Source organism: Thunnus albacares, chromosome 1 (genome assembly GCF_914725855.1).
Source record: "Thunnus albacares chromosome 1, fThuAlb1.1, whole genome shotgun sequence".
Classification (NCBI taxonomy): Eukaryota; Metazoa; Chordata; class Actinopteri; order Scombriformes; family Scombridae; genus Thunnus; species Thunnus albacares.
The window spans coordinates 17,962,150-17,977,928 of record NC_058106.1 but is presented as its reverse complement, the minus strand read 5'-3'; the positions used below and the strand labels follow the sequence as shown (position 1 = coordinate 17,977,928).

The 15,779-nt window shown below is 39.1% G+C and overlaps 1 protein-coding gene across 1 annotated transcript in view; it reads right to left on the bottom strand.

The window, feature by feature from the left end:
• The window catches only part of LOC122979583 (CUB and sushi domain-containing protein 1-like), a 205,120-nt gene that overhangs the window by 94,778 nt on the left and 94,563 nt on the right, over positions 1-15,779 (bottom strand). The window contains exons 22-27 of the mRNA XM_044347148.1: positions 13,632-13,758; positions 12,699-12,910; positions 10,152-10,343; positions 7,058-7,196; positions 3,067-3,254; positions 1,165-1,359 (exon numbers count right to left, since the gene is read on the bottom strand). Of these exons, the coding sequence (XP_044203083.1) occupies positions 1,165-1,359; positions 3,067-3,254; positions 7,058-7,196; positions 10,152-10,343; positions 12,699-12,910; positions 13,632-13,758 (1,053 nt within the window). The remainder of the gene's footprint in view (positions 1-1,164; positions 1,360-3,066; positions 3,255-7,057; positions 7,197-10,151; positions 10,344-12,698; positions 12,911-13,631; positions 13,759-15,779) is intronic.

Below are 15,779 nucleotides of genomic sequence, written 5' to 3'. Positions count from 1 at the left end.
TTATGCTACTGAATAACAGATTATAGCGTCTGCATGTTCAAAACCACAGCTGGACAAAGACTAGCTAGAGAGAACTTTCCAGAGTTGAAGTTGGTTAAGTAACTGTAACACATCTAAAATTGATAAGTGGCAGTATTATCTTGAAATAAGCTAGATGAATCTGAACATGAGATAAAATTACTTTTTTTTTCTCGCTGTTGCTGTTCTCAAATAGCTGCTCTGAGTGCAATTATCTCATCTTTATTCTCTCACACACCCAACCCCCCTCTTCACTGTCTCTCAGACATTATTAAACAGAACTTTCACAGGAGCCTTTTTCAAAGTGTTAAGAGGTATAAGTAAGTGTCTGTGTGTGTATATTGCCCATGTGTGTGAGTCTGTGTGTGTTTCTTTTGTGCTCATTTTAAAATTCCTTCCTTGTCTTGCTACCTTGGTCTGTGGCTTATTTGAATTTTTACCCGCATGTCACTAGGTCAGGTCTCTGTCACTTTAGAGATCACACACATATGCGCGCGCGCACACACACACACACACACACACGCACACACACTCACAAAAGCTCATATACACTTTGAATGGCAGTTTGGCAGGTGTCACTTCCTTGGCTCTGTGAGCCGTCAATCAAATAGACAGTTCAACCTTCCAATCCCTGACAGACTCTCAGTCTCCGATATACACACACACACACACACACACACACACACACACACACACACACACACACACACACACACAGAATTGCAGGTAAGTCACACATCATTTAAACAGGTTTTAATAAATCAGTCACTAGATTTTTGCATGGTATTGCCACCTAAATTTTTACCACAAGTGTTGAGTATGACTTGTGAATATTCAGTAAAAAAAAAATGTTTTTGGGGATAGTTGACAGTATAGAGGCAGACAGGAAATGAGGGGAGAGAGAGGGGTATGCAACAAACGTCCCCTTCTTGAATCAAACTGCAGATTTTGCAGTTAAATGGTATGCAGCTTAACCAGTTGGACATCCATAAATACTCAGTTTTAATGGTAATACTAGGGTATACTATATATGTGCAAGCAGGTCTTTTGTCTGTACTTTGACATAAGCGCAAATAGCCCAACATGAGTTTTCCATCATCTGTTACATGTGCTTGTTAAATGTGGTTCTTAATGTGTCTCTCCTACCTTTACATGATGGTAGAGCCCTGTCCCACACCGGCTTCCCATCGTTCCCCATGACACAGGTGATGGTGTCCCCGCCCACTGTTGTGTAGCCATGGTGACAGTTGTAGGACACCTGAGATCCCAGTTTGTAGTCATAACCTGTCCGACTGGCGTTCATAATGTTACCAGGGTCGAAACAGGCCTCTCTTGGTTTTTCTGTGGACAATGGAGAGAGTTTGTGTTACTCAACAAAATCAAGACTTAAATAATTTGTAATATTACAAAACTTAAACAAAATGTTTTTATTTTTCATAATTTAATTATCTGGGAGCACTAGACTCTACACCTCAGCCTCTTCGTGGTGCAGAAGAAGGCACTGTGATGGTTTGCTCTCTGTGGTAGTACTGTTTATTACATGGCAAATTCCTGACAATTTTATTTAAAAAATGAATGGGCTTAAGATACATATATCGTTTATACAATGTCCAAAACATTCTTTAATTTGTTATGTAGACCAATACAGGAAAATTTCAGATTTCATCGGGGGATTTCACAGGCGCGTAACACAGGCCATATTGAATATCAGCTTCTATTAGATCTTTTTGTGGGAGGGGAAGGACCAAATAAGGGTAAAAGAGAAGAGGGAAGAAAAGAGAGAAAGAAGAAGACAGGGATAGAAGAGAAAATAAACACCAGGAGTTTAAGATGGTCAAAAACTCTACTGGTTCTTGCCAGATCATTCTGGCCAGATTGTTTGCTGTTCTGTGATTGCCCAGTAAGAATGAGATATTGGGCATGACAGAGGAAAACTGACAGAGAGAGCGAGGTGGAGGGCAAGATGGAAGTGAAACAGGGAGATGATTATGGTTGTATTTTAATTAGAGAGATTGCAGATGAAAGGTAGTGAATTAATGACAAAAGTACAGAGGTGTGAGGTAGCGTGATGAGACAGACAACAGAGAGGGAGATAATCTTTTTTTAATTAGAGATAAATGGAGTGAGAGAAACAAAGAAAAAAAGAGGGTTTATAAAACTTGACAGAGCAAATCTAGTCTCTAGTCAGTCAAACAACTACTCATCAGTTCCACATTGACTATAGCTGTTAAATCACAGCCAGTCAAGCAACGTCTGTAAAACCAGGATGAGTCACAATCTGTGGAAGTAAACAACTCATGGGCTGACATAGAACAGCATGCCCTTTAAACTGAAAAACCCTCTGATGTGAGGGTGAGATTAATAGGCAGCTTAAAATATTATCCATGGTTCCCCAACAAATACTCCTATATTGACATTTGTATCATTACACTTCATAAACACAGAGTTCAGTTACAATGATTGTTTTCCATTTTAGTGTACAGAACAAACTGCAAATAGCTATCAAGTACGTTTATTTGCTAGAAATGTAATACAGCATTGATTTGTCCTCCAGTTCATGTGGACAAATAGCACAGCTAATACTCTTGGACAATTTGAAAAAAGATGGTCCGGTTTATTAATGAAGCTCTGTACTAAATTAAGCCTATAGTGCAGTTCTCCTTTGCAATAGATTACTATTGATTACTATTGCTGCAACCTTACTACTACCAATACTGTCACCAATACTAACACTACAAATACTGCACTTCTACTACTACTACTACTACTACTACTACTACTACTACTTATACTACAGCTACCCTACTGCTACTCCTCCTGCTACTATACCAACACAATTGTATTACTACAACCAATTATACTACTATTGCTAATAGTAATAGTACAACTTGCTTAACTTGTACTATCACAACTAATCAATATTCTGGCAGGTTAGACTGTTTTAAAACATTTTGTCATTATCTAAGAAGAATTACAGTGCCTCAACTGTGACCTTGTTGGAAAATGTATGAGGATATTATGTTAAGACAAAGTTCTAAGTTTAATTACCTCTATATTCGATGGCGAACCCAGACATGCCCAGTGAGGCGTCAGATCTGAATGCCAGGAAGAGGCTGTTACCGCTGCTCTCTATCCGCTCTGGGGCCTGGTTGCCTTGGAGACTTGCTAGTAATGGCCCATTAGAGTCTTCACCTTCGTAGATGTGCAGGAAGTCGTAACTTGGCTCCATGTTAAAACTGGGTTACAAAAACAAAACAAAACAGAGAAACTTAGGTTAAAGAATCTAGTAAAATTGATTGTGTATTGTTTGTGTGTGAGTGTGTGTTTTATTGTTCCAATTCTCTGAACAATTGATCCAGTGATGTGTGTTAAATTCAAACTGCTTCATTTAACGACCGCCTATGAGTTTGTGCTACCTTTCTTTTAATCATCCGCTAATCTTCTTACCTTCATTTTGAGGTGTTTGATATGTTTTATTGATGTGTTTACTGCATTAAAAATGAAAGCTCTCAAAGTTTGTTTTTGTATTTTTCTTCATGAATTTAAGACAGTGATATATAGTCAAAAACACTCTTGTTTCATTAATATTTCATAAATATAAGAATGTGTGAGCGGCAGCAAAAGCAGCCATGTTGTGGAGTTTTAATATTAAGTTAATCATCCTTTTCTCATCATGAAAGGGCATGTTATGATATATTTTGTTTTTTTTTCCCCCAGTATGTGTGTGAATATGTGTTTGTGTCTATCTGATACATGTGTGTGAACACATTTTGATTTGTTAAATCAAGCAGAACACATTTCTGATTTCGTAACCTGCTGCTACTGAACCTGCATCCTGAGCCTACAGTAGCCATTAATGCATGTTTCTTTGTAAAAGTTTTGCTGGTTTTCACTTTGACAGCTTCTCCTCATTTCTCTACACATACGTGAAGACATCTGGTCCTCATGAGGGTAAAAGTTTAAGAACACACACACACACACACACAGTCCTGACTCAATGTTTGCTCTGACAGTCGTTATGTTAGCCTTGTCTCCTACCTGTCACACAGATACAAATTTATACGTACACATACACACACACACACACATACACATACACACACACACAGACATACGTATAGACACCTATCTCTGTTTGCTCTCAGAGTATGTGTGTATATTAGCTCTGACTTCCACCTGTCTGGTTAAACCATCCTGCTCAGCGTTTGGCTTGATGTCTTAGGACTTAACTGTGTGTGTGTGTTGTGTGAGAATATGAGCGTGTGCATGTGCATGTGCATGTGCATGCGCACGCACATGTGTGTGTGTGTGCAAAGGAAGAGAGAGAGCATAAGAGAAAGTGGTATTAACTCCAGCAGCATAACGGCACCAGCGCCAGGGGTGCTGAAGAGCAGTGTTTCGAAGAACAATTCCCAGTTTATATTTTGTGCTCTAACACAAAGAGACACACAAGGACGCACGTACATGACACAAGCACAGGCATGAGGAAATACACAGTTCTGCAAATCAAAATGTTATGTTATTTAAATTCAGAAATGCCAAATTAATATGGCATATTTACAAGATGTGTCCCATACTTCTTCTAATGTTTCGCTTTACTTTAAGACACAAGAAGACAATCATGAAGATCTGGGTTTGGGTGGAAGATGTGTTTGTGACAAGACTTGCTTAACTTAAAAAAAACCTTAAGTAATAATTAACAAAGTTAAAATAAGTGCCAAGAATGCTCAAGTTAAGGCCCTGTGTTTATATCTGGTGCAGAATGGGCTTAACTGCATGTAAGCCCCTTCTGCACTGACAAAGCATTAAAGTGATCTGTGCTAATACCTTTTGCAGTAGTGATACGTTCTGGGTTAGAATGCTAAAGCTACTAAGTGTCATAAAAAGAACATAAAGATCTTATTGAGCAGAAATGGGACGGCGCCATAGCCTCTCATGACCGAAGAAAGGTTTTACTCAATGGTCTGTTAAGAGTTGAGAGTTGAATGCAAATTAAGACTAATCAAGCTAACTTGAGAAGCTATAATTGAGTTTGTTTAGTGATGAATTAAACATCTTGAAATATACAGTACACAAGCCACAAAACAGCCAGTGCTCTAATTTTGAGAAAAATTCATATGTTTTCCCTCTAACTATAAGTAGTCAGTGTAGCACATTTATAGAACATATTATCACTTTGGGTTATTTTACAGAGAATATAAATCTTCTTCTGGCTGATACACTTCAGCACTGCTATAAAAACAGAATCAGTTAGATATGGACAATCAAATGACCATTACATGATAACACAAAATGAGTTCTGACTTCACTTGGAGAAACAAGAATTGTGCTGTGATTTGACTCAAAGAATGATCAAAAGATTGAGTCATTAGTTATTGGGTCAAGTGAAGTCTATTTCAGCTGAGCTTATAAAGCACAATTCCAGCACCAGCTTAAAATTAGATAAATGATGACAAAGAAATGACACACAACATTCACAAAACAACCAATATCAATACAACTTAATTAAAAGTAAAATACAAAAAACAGTCATTGTTACAACAGAAGGGAATTATCTTTCCAGCTGAAAAACACAAAGCCAAATTTGGGTCATTTTTTTTCCTTTGGCAATCTGGAGAAAGTCCGCTTTGCTTTTATCTGCTTTGCTACATGTGAAACTCCAATCTTCACTTTTGCTTTAGTCATAAGCCTCTAACCACTGTGACATGTAAAATATTCACCACCAAGTCACAATCAGGACTTGAAATGCAAATAAACACTGCCCTTCTACCAAAAAAACAACACGTGGAAATTGTCAGAGATACTTTCCATTTACACATTTATTTCACCTCCCATATCAATGCAAAAAGAGTGAATGATGTTTGAGTATGTTTCTCTCTATGTGTGAAATTGACCAATATTTCTTTTACTAATAATCAAAAAGTTCCTGCACAGATCAATCAATGGTATGTCTTTAAGATTTTATAGGAAGTTCACGATGATAAACAAACTAAAAAGAAAAATGTCTGATTGAAAGATTTAGGCTATTAAGTGCAGCTAAAGGCTGTGACACTCCAGGGGGAAAAAATCTATTTATCTGGCCTGTAGCTTTTTAACCATTAAACTACTTTAATTAGTCATGTTAGGATTAGATTTTCCCTCGGTTTTTAGACTGATTTAATGTTTATTACAGTTTTTTCAACCTCCATAGGTTTATATGTTACCCCAGTGATCCTTAACTGTGTGTTAATTAAGATTAGACTAAACTGGTCGGGGCCATTGACTATACAACACAGACATTTTTTGACCCTTGATGGGCTACACTGAGCAAAGCAAAGCATACACTGAAAAATAAACTTAAACTAAACGTGCTTAGGGGACAAAGTCCAATACCCTAAATTTTTATGTTTTCTCAGGTGTTTGGGTGAACTAATTAAAAATGAATGTCATCAGTGAGGCCATTGCTCTGCCCTGACTTTTAGTGAGGCCTTGTTGCTGCTCCCTTAGTGTAGCATAGCGACCAGGTTACATTGTTGTGTTTTTATTTGATTCCGTGTTTTCCCTATATCTCCATCTCCCTCCTCTGCTTTGCGCAGAGCGCTGCTGTGTGCTGCTCCTCTGCTGTCGGTGTGTCTGTTTGACCGAAACACACACACAAACATGCAGAGCAGAGAGTGGGTGTGTTTATTTGTGCTTTGGAACGTAACCGCTGTGAAACAATCAGAAAATAACATTTTATTACTCTGATTCATGGCGTCTTTCTCGCCATCACTGCTTGCTCTCGTCATTCACTCTCTAGCTCACTCAACCACTGCTCTCTCTCTCTCTCTCTCTCTTGCTTGTTGGGCCAGGGAGGAGGGACCACCTTTGAATGCAGTGTCTGCATAGTATACATTTAAATTATGTTAGAAATACAAGCTGAGAGGCAGCAGTGTTTCTACAGACAAAAGTTCCACTTGTATAAGACTTGAAAAACATTTTATTTTACAATATTTTATGTTGAACAAGTGTTCATGTGCACATACTATAGAAAGCCGCAATTTAAATTTAGGTGGCCTACCTTTTGAAGATGAGGGCAATGACAAAGTCAGCGTTGACTCTGATTCTCCAATCACACTCTTTCCCTGGAGGGTAAGGCTGGGGGTAGTTAGGAGACAGAATTACTCCAGAGGGGCCGCTGACGTTTCCCCCACAGGTTGCTGGAGAAAAACGGAGAGAGATGGGAAGAGAGACAGAGAAAGAAAGATGATTACACAGCATTGGGCTTGGGGTAATTTGGAAGGAGAATCACCCCTGACTGACCACTCATACAGTATAACCCCCACAGGTAGGTGGAGCGGAACAGAGTTCGTTAGTGATGGGAGGTATGGCAGGGGTAGGTTAGGAGAGAGAATTAACCCTGGTGGGCCGCTGGTATTACCTCCACAGATAGCTGGAGAGGGTGAAAGAGTAAAAGAGAGAAAGAGGGATTGTGAGATTTAGTTATAGAGTGTAGGGCTGAGGGTAGTTAGCACAGAGAATCGCCCCTAGCGGTCCTGTTATCCCACAACAAGCCAGAAAGCGGGAAAGAGATATTGGTGAGAGAGACAGATAGGTGCTTTCAAGCAGCAATTAAGTGATGTGAAGGAAGAATTTGAAACATGAAGAGGTGTCTTGGGGGTGTCAGGTGGGTGTGAACAGATAAACAACAGTGAAATAGAGGTAAACACAGGCATTAACAGTTGCAGATCACTTACACAAGCATGCACTTACACAATAGACTATTGTGTTTAATGTTGGTTTAATCTTAGGAGGTTTTGAACACCCAGGGATTTAACCCTACACCTGAGGTGAAGAGTGATGAAGAGAGAAGCACATGGGTGCTAAAGCTAAGAGAAAGCAGAGGGAGATTTAAGTCCTACATTTTATCTACAGCCATGCAAAAGATGAGGTCACTGGCAAAGAGTCAGAGGCAATATCAGGAGAAAAGCATAAAGTGTTTCACAGGCATGGTTACAAGGCAAATTACTAGTGTCTGTGACCATGCTGGAGGTCTTCCCGATAGTGCAGACTGATAAAGAGGAGGTGAGCAGCAACAGAAAGAGAGCTGGTTTTGCAGTTTCCAGTGATGTAAGTCTTTGGCAAATGTCTGTAGTACTTTGCTGCAAGCTGAGGGGTGGAAACCCTGCTACTTGCTGCAGGAGTTTTCATCAGCTTGCTCACATTGTTTCCATCCCACCTTCAGCTATGTGCATAGTTAAAAATCCAGCAGCTTGGCACCTTCATTGTAATCTCTTTGTGATTTTCCTCCCCTCCTCTACTCAACCCTGACTAACTTGACATATTTCATATGCAAGACAAAACCAATCTGGGCACTTAAGTTAATGAGGAAAAAGAACTTCATGCATTTCATCCCCCAGTACAGACCTACTGTTCAGCAGAAGCCTTCTACCAATGTCAGAAAGTACTGTCAGAGAAATCTGTGCAAGTGCTACTAGTTCATTTCAAGCTAACATATTGGAATTTGTAGGTTGGCTGGTGAGGACACTGAAGGGCTCTTCCTCAAATATATAGTACCGTTTTTTGCTCCGACTCTGCTATTCCTGCATTTTCTGACTCAAAAAAGACAGGCTTCAGGGCTGGAAGTTACTTGCTTCCTTCAGTGAGGAAGTCAAGTGTGTCAGAGGAAGTTGAGGAGGAAAATAAAGGAAAGAAAGCACACCTGAAAGTGGGAGACTAGAAAACAAACTGCAGAGAATTGTGTGAACGAGGTGTCGAGTGGGATGTGGAAGCTCACTGGGCTCTAAGCAGCAGGTGGGCCTGATGGTGTTGATATAGGGAAAAAGAGCAAACAAGCTCTGGTTTTTTAACAGTTTTGATACAAGAACCCCCGTCACTGCTATCTGAATCATCCTTTGCTGCAAAAAATCTAATACGACCTGACTTTTTTTCCACGCTTCTTCTCCTGTCCACCTTCTATCCCACTCTTGCCTCATCCAAAGCTTGGCCGTCACCGCCACCCAGGCAAAAATTGAGTTTAGGAGGTTTTGATATTCCATGTTGATTTTTTCTGTGGCCCTAAGCAACAGTGTTTGATGCTTATCTCAATCAGATTTCCTTCAGCACCTGTTCAACTTCTCCTTGATCTTAAAGAGCAGGTTTTTACAAGTTGCGAAGAGTAGATACTAACAGTGCAGTTAGTCACACTCAGGAGGGGTTTGTGGGAGGAAAAAGTCACCACAAAAGTAGAGGAGAGCAGACAGCCCTGCCAATCAAACAACAAGCTTAAATCAGTTTGATAACCCCCCGCTGGACACATGTTTTATCCAATATGGTCTGCGCTGAGTTGTAGTTAGTTCTGAAGTTTGGTATTGAGCTGGACTCAGCTGACTAACGTCATTACAGCAGGTTTGTTTACACAAGTGACTCCAATGAGTTATTTTAAGTCAGAGCACAGGGCCACAGCTCTGCCTCTCTGTCTGCTCCTCCAAAACATCCTGTGAAACTACCATTTATAAGACCAGATATAGATCTGACCACATCAGCTGAAATTATACTATCACAATTTTATTGTAATCATATTCATATTGTAGTTTAGTAGCCCATATTGTCAAAAGTATTGTTGTCTCAAAAATACATTGCAATATCGTGATTTCATTTTAAGGCCATATCCTCCACTCCTAGCCTGCTATATGGAAGACCATCTTACACACCAGCAGCAGCTCCATTCAGGATTGGAGATCACCTTACCAGCAAGCTTCAGTTGATTTGCCCCCAGAGAAGTATGTCAGACAGGTAGAACAACACAGGGGCACCCAAGGGACCTGAACTGTCATGTTTGTTGTTTACTCTCTACACTTGAGACTTAAGATATAACTGTGAATCATTCCATCTCCAGAGGTTTTGTGTTGAGTCTTCCATCCCAAGATGTATTCATTAGAGGAAGCAGCGAAAGTGTTGCTGTCTGATGGACAGTATTTGAAAATCTTTATCCAGTGGCTTTTTTTATATTTACTCCACATTTGTTGTGTGCAATATAACTTCTATTAATTAATACTATTAATTAACTCATTAACATCTATTATCAGACCACTGCATCATATTCTATCTCCTATTTTTATTTAATTTAATCTCAGGTTGGCAGTCAGTAAATCCACAAAGTAATGTAAACCTACCTATACATGTTGGTGGATCAGGTTGCCAGTAGAACCTGTTATCCATCCGTACACATGTGATGGTGTCCTGGCCTTGGAGCTGGTAGCCAGGATCACACTGGAATGTCATACTGTCACCGGGCTCCTTACTGTCCCCGTATCGAGAACCATTTACAGGGATGCCTGGGTCATTACAGGTCGTTGCTGTAGTGGCTGGAGGGTGAAAAAGACAAAGAGAGACAGACATTGACATACCTTTGTAAATGGAAATTATTTTAATCAAAATTGGTACAGTATGCAATATGTGTCTGTGTAGGATATAATCTGATTTAAAGGTTGGTGAATAGCTAATATCATGACCTAAAATTAAAATACAGCAAAATGTATTTAATAAAATTTATTCCTATTTGTTATCTATGTCAGTGGTTCCCAACCCAGGGGTTGGACAGATAAATCTAAGGGGTCATGAGACAATTAACAAGATGGGAAAGCAGAAAAAATATGTATATTTTTCAGTTCTTGTAATCTTTGCCTTTTTTGTTGTGAATTACTGCACACTGTTACCTTTTCATCATCAGGCCTCTAATTTAATTACTTAATTACTCAAGCAGTTACTTTTACTTTTTGGTCCATTTGCTTGTAACCCATACACAAATGCAACAGCGAGTCGCCAGAAGTAATGGCTTCATTTTAAGGGCTCACATGCAGAAAAGGCTGGGAACAACTGATCTACATCATCTGCCAAGGGATAGGCAAGCCAGCATTTGCCACTGCTTGAACTCTCATTATACAGTAGACTCATCAATTAGTCATGGAGCTCCAGATTCAGCGAAAATTATAGATCAAATCTTGGCCAAAATAATAGATAACAATAGGGCATGTGGGCATGGAAGCCAGTATTATGAATTACAATCCACACTGAACATATAAATTATCTTTTGCATAAATATTCCAACCACTGGTGTATAGCCAAACATAGTGTTATAACATCCTGTTTATTATATATTTCCAGTACAAACAGTGTTTATTCCATCAAGGACACAGAGAGAGAAATGAGAAAGGACAACGAGAGAAAAAAAATATTAAAGAATTAAATTTGTTGTTGCATCATCCCTAAAAAGCCCTCACTCAATAAATCTACAAACCTTGCTTTACATAAATTAGTGTAGTGATAGATATTACCTTGGCTTTAGTAAATCAGCACAGAGGTAAATATAAGGTGTCATTACCATAGTAATGGAATAAGAGTGCTTTGATTAGTATGTTAGTGAGTGCAAATATTTATTGTTTTAAATGTGAGGAGGATGGGGAAAAAAACAAAATGTGTGAGTGTGAGAGGGCGATAGAGAGTGAAAGAGAGGCCTGGATGTAAATATTTATGACTGGAAATATACATCTCTTAATGTTCCAACAACTGTGTGCGCTGGAGCGCGTGTGTGCACACAGAGCAAGTGGGGGTGCATGGGTCTGTGAAAGAATTGGGTTGGTAATTAAATGGCTATGCGTATGAACGAACACAGGATAGCGCATGTGTGTGTGTTTGTGAGTGAGCTGATGTGAAAAAGCAGCTGTAAAGGTACGATGGTCTCCCACTTCCTACGTTTTCTTACTCATTGTGCCCCCTGATTGATTTTGCTGCAAGAGTGGATCGCAGTGACTTTGGTCAATGATTCTAATAGGACAGTGCAGAGACATTTTTGTGTCTAGTGGCTCAAACAGCAATGACCATCCCAAAGGGAACAGATATTGTAGAAATTGCCCTTTAAAAAAAAAAAAAAGGAAGAAACAGCAGCAACAGTTTGTGTTCATTGGCATCCCCTTGAGTGAGTATGATGAAAAAACTAAAATCTTACTGGATTAATAGTTGTTAATTTCATGAGTTCAAAACCCTTAAAATGAATCAAAATTACTTTGTCAATTAGCCTATAATTTTTTTTTAGCATATACAGTACCAGCAAAAAGTTTGGACACACTCTCTCATTCAAGTGTATAATGTGTGTATAATTTGACACATATGAATGGTTTGATGGTCATACAGATAAAATCATTTAACAACCCCTTCAGACTTTCGACCACATGCTAAGCTAACACGCTCATAGTTTTGTCACCATATCTCCTGGTTTCCTAAACTGTGGGTTATAACCAACACTGAGCCACAGGTCTCTGCTGGTGGTGGTGGGCCCATTAAGTACTTAGTGAGCTTGGGTCCCGGAGTGAGATATTAAATCCCTCATTTGATTCTTTGGCTTAAGGTTTTTCAGAAATCCTGTTAAATATAGTATTAATTCCAGATTAATTCCCTTATAGCCAATAAAAATGAAGTTTATATAATAACTAAGAAACTATATATGTGATGAGTGCTGAGTTTGTTAATTAGCTAATTTAATTGCTAGTTCAGTAATTGGTTTTTCTTCATAAATGGATCTGGGGGATATTTTGGGGCAGACCACCCAAATCAGTGAGTTTGCAGAATCATAGCACACTTTTTGAGTGTCAGTCATTCAGAATTTTATCCTCCATGCGAGTTCCAAATTTTAACATTTTTGATTTATAGATAAGGCTACTTACTTGAGAACTGTATAGAAAATCCTTGCTTGCTGATGAAGTAATCAGAATCAAACTGCAGTGTGAGTATGTTGAAAGTCGAGTGAATATCTTCAGGCAAGGCTGGACCTGACCACTCTTTCAACAGGATCCCTCCATCCGAGGGCCCAGATGGACCATCCCAAACTCTCAGGATATCGTGGCCGACCTCAGTGTCAAAGACGATGAAGTGAAGGCTAAGAAAAGAAAAGAAAAAAAAAACACACACACACACAGACACACACGAGCGCAGAGATCCAATACAAACGTTAACAACAGTTCTTTATTTGACAGGTTTACCATAAACTCATGTCCAATATCAAATCCAATGAAGTAGAGCTGAGAATAGACAGCTCATACTAGCACACACACACAAACACATGAATGTCAGCAGTAGCCACAATGTGTTAGGAAACATGATGGTGGCATAATGACTAATGTGGTGTACTCTCTGACACAGCAGTGGCTTTGACAGAGGACATTTATCTATAGTTACTGAAAATATTATTACCTGACAGTCTCGTGAGCGTTTTATAGTTTGTTTAGTGACCGTTGTTATCATATGGGAATCATCCTATATCATTTGATTTGATTTGACTTAATTATCAGAATATTTTTCTGAAATTTGACTGTTTCACATAAATATCAAAACACAACATTTAACCAAACAACAAAACAAATACTACAACATATATTACATCAGACATTACAAATAAGTAGTAGCCAGTAAACTAATCCTATCTCAGCCGGAGCAAAGCAACTCTGCACTTATTAGTGTATCTGGTAATGTCTTATTTCTTTATCAAACATTTCATGGCTTGTTTCCTTTGATGCCGAACCAAAACTCAATCAGATAAATGCAGGGTATCATCATAATCACAGTGCCTTCAGTGCATATCCAACTGCTTCTTCTTTTACCTGATAGTCTTGCCAGTGTCAGCCTCTATAGTCCAGGTACAGTGGAGGTTGTTGTCATATGGAGCAGGGTATCCTGGAGACAGAATCCGTCCAGACACTGCTCCAGTTATGTGACCGCCACACTCCGCTGAGAGGACACAAGACAAGGGCTTATCAAACACCACTGGAAAAAAAACAACATACTGTTTATGTCCTTGTTATAATTTTACCTACAGCCAGATTTACAGCTATTACTGTTTATTGCTTCCACTTGTGATATGGAGCACGGCTTGAGCTTACATCCCCACTTAGATAATCTCCACATGTAGCAAGGAAGATCAAACACATAGGGAACATCATGATAAAGCCATATACTGTAGGATTATTGCAAGGTTACTGTGAATTACAAACTCTCAAGATATTGCTGGTGACTTGCAGCCCTCTCAGCCATAAAGTTAATTCTTCTCAATCACAAAGACATTTGAAATGTATTGAAAATATGAGTCATCGCATTAGACTTTTATAAGATGACAAAATAAAGGCCAAATAAATCCTACAAGGTTACACAAATTCACCAGCACTGTCATAATGAATCTTGTGTCTTGTGACCACTTTTAATGGCAATGAAACTTGACAACCCTATTTATCACATTGATTTGTAAAAGGTGCCACAATTTGGTAGATAAGCAGTTCTTGCTCTTTTTTTGTTGTTTGTGATCCATTCTTGTTACAGTAAGTCTCTAAATACCACTTGATTCTTGGTATCAAATTCTTCCAGTCTTCTTCCCAGCCTTATTATATTTCTGTTCATCTTTATACTTTCTCCCTCTACTAAATTACTCTGAGGTGTGAAGGTTGAGTTAAATGAGAAATGGTTAAGAAAGGCTTGAATCATTAAATCAACCTTGAATTATCCAAGCTCTTGCTATACAGTTTCAAGGTTGTTGAACGACTTTGATGACTGTTTTCCCTTAAGGTTTTCCCTATAGTGTTAAGAGTTCAAGAAAAAAAAAACTCTTTAATACACAAGAGATAATTGGCTTTTTTGTGTTATTTTTATATTGTTTTCAGTGGTGAGGAACAGGGGAGATAGCAGCAAATAGAGGAAAAAGGCTGGAAGCATATTTGAACTCATCATGGTAGTACATGGGACACATAGTAACCCACTGAGCCAGCAGATCGCTGCTGATAAGGGAACAGTTCAGTATAGAGAAGGCTTTATATCCGTTTCTGTATTGTGTGTTTGTGTGAGTTAAGAGCAAACCATTAACACAGCTCTGCAATCTACAATACAATGACAACCTACTGCTGTTGCATTACCCCAGGCGAAATGCACACAAGTACACATCCTCATGTAAACACAAACACAAAGGCAGTAGCAGATAATCACACAATAACACACAAGGCCAGAAACATACTTGAAAACACTTATTCAGTTACACACACACACACATATATGGATGTACACAAAAAATAACCAGTTGTTTCAGTCCCTAGTGATAGACAACACAGGAGGAAAGGCAACTACTCCACTATGTTTTATCATGAAAATCGGGTAGAAAGTGGAAGACAAAAAGAGAGAAAAAAAAAGTGATTTAGTAAGCCTGGGCCGATGACAACTGCAATTTCCCGACAGAAAAAGAAAGGAGACAGGCACACGTATATAGAGAAGAAGACAGACAGGTGTACTGTATGAATAGAGAAAGAGAGAGAATGACAATCTGCGCCACATGGTATGATAGACCACCACTCTGTTTGACTCAATGTAGGAGAGAGAGAGAAAGACGGTATAGAAATAGCTCCAGGCAAAGCCATCTCCTCATCTCCATGCTAGTACACGCAGATATGGGACCGAGCCAGACAGACAGGGAAGGAGACAGAGAGACAAACGCCCCAACAGGCAGACAAAGGAGAAAGATACAAAAGTAGCTGTAGAGGTAGTTAGCCCAGGGCTCTGCCAGCAAGTATTCTCCTGGTTGCTGGCTTACCTGGAATAAGGCAGAGCAGCTACAAATTAATGACTGACTGCAGAGGTATACAGGGACACACACACACACACACACACACACACACACACACACACACACACACACACACACACACACACACACACAGATTTATACGATCCGCTCAAAAACGCATATTCATTCTCATTCACACCCACATAAA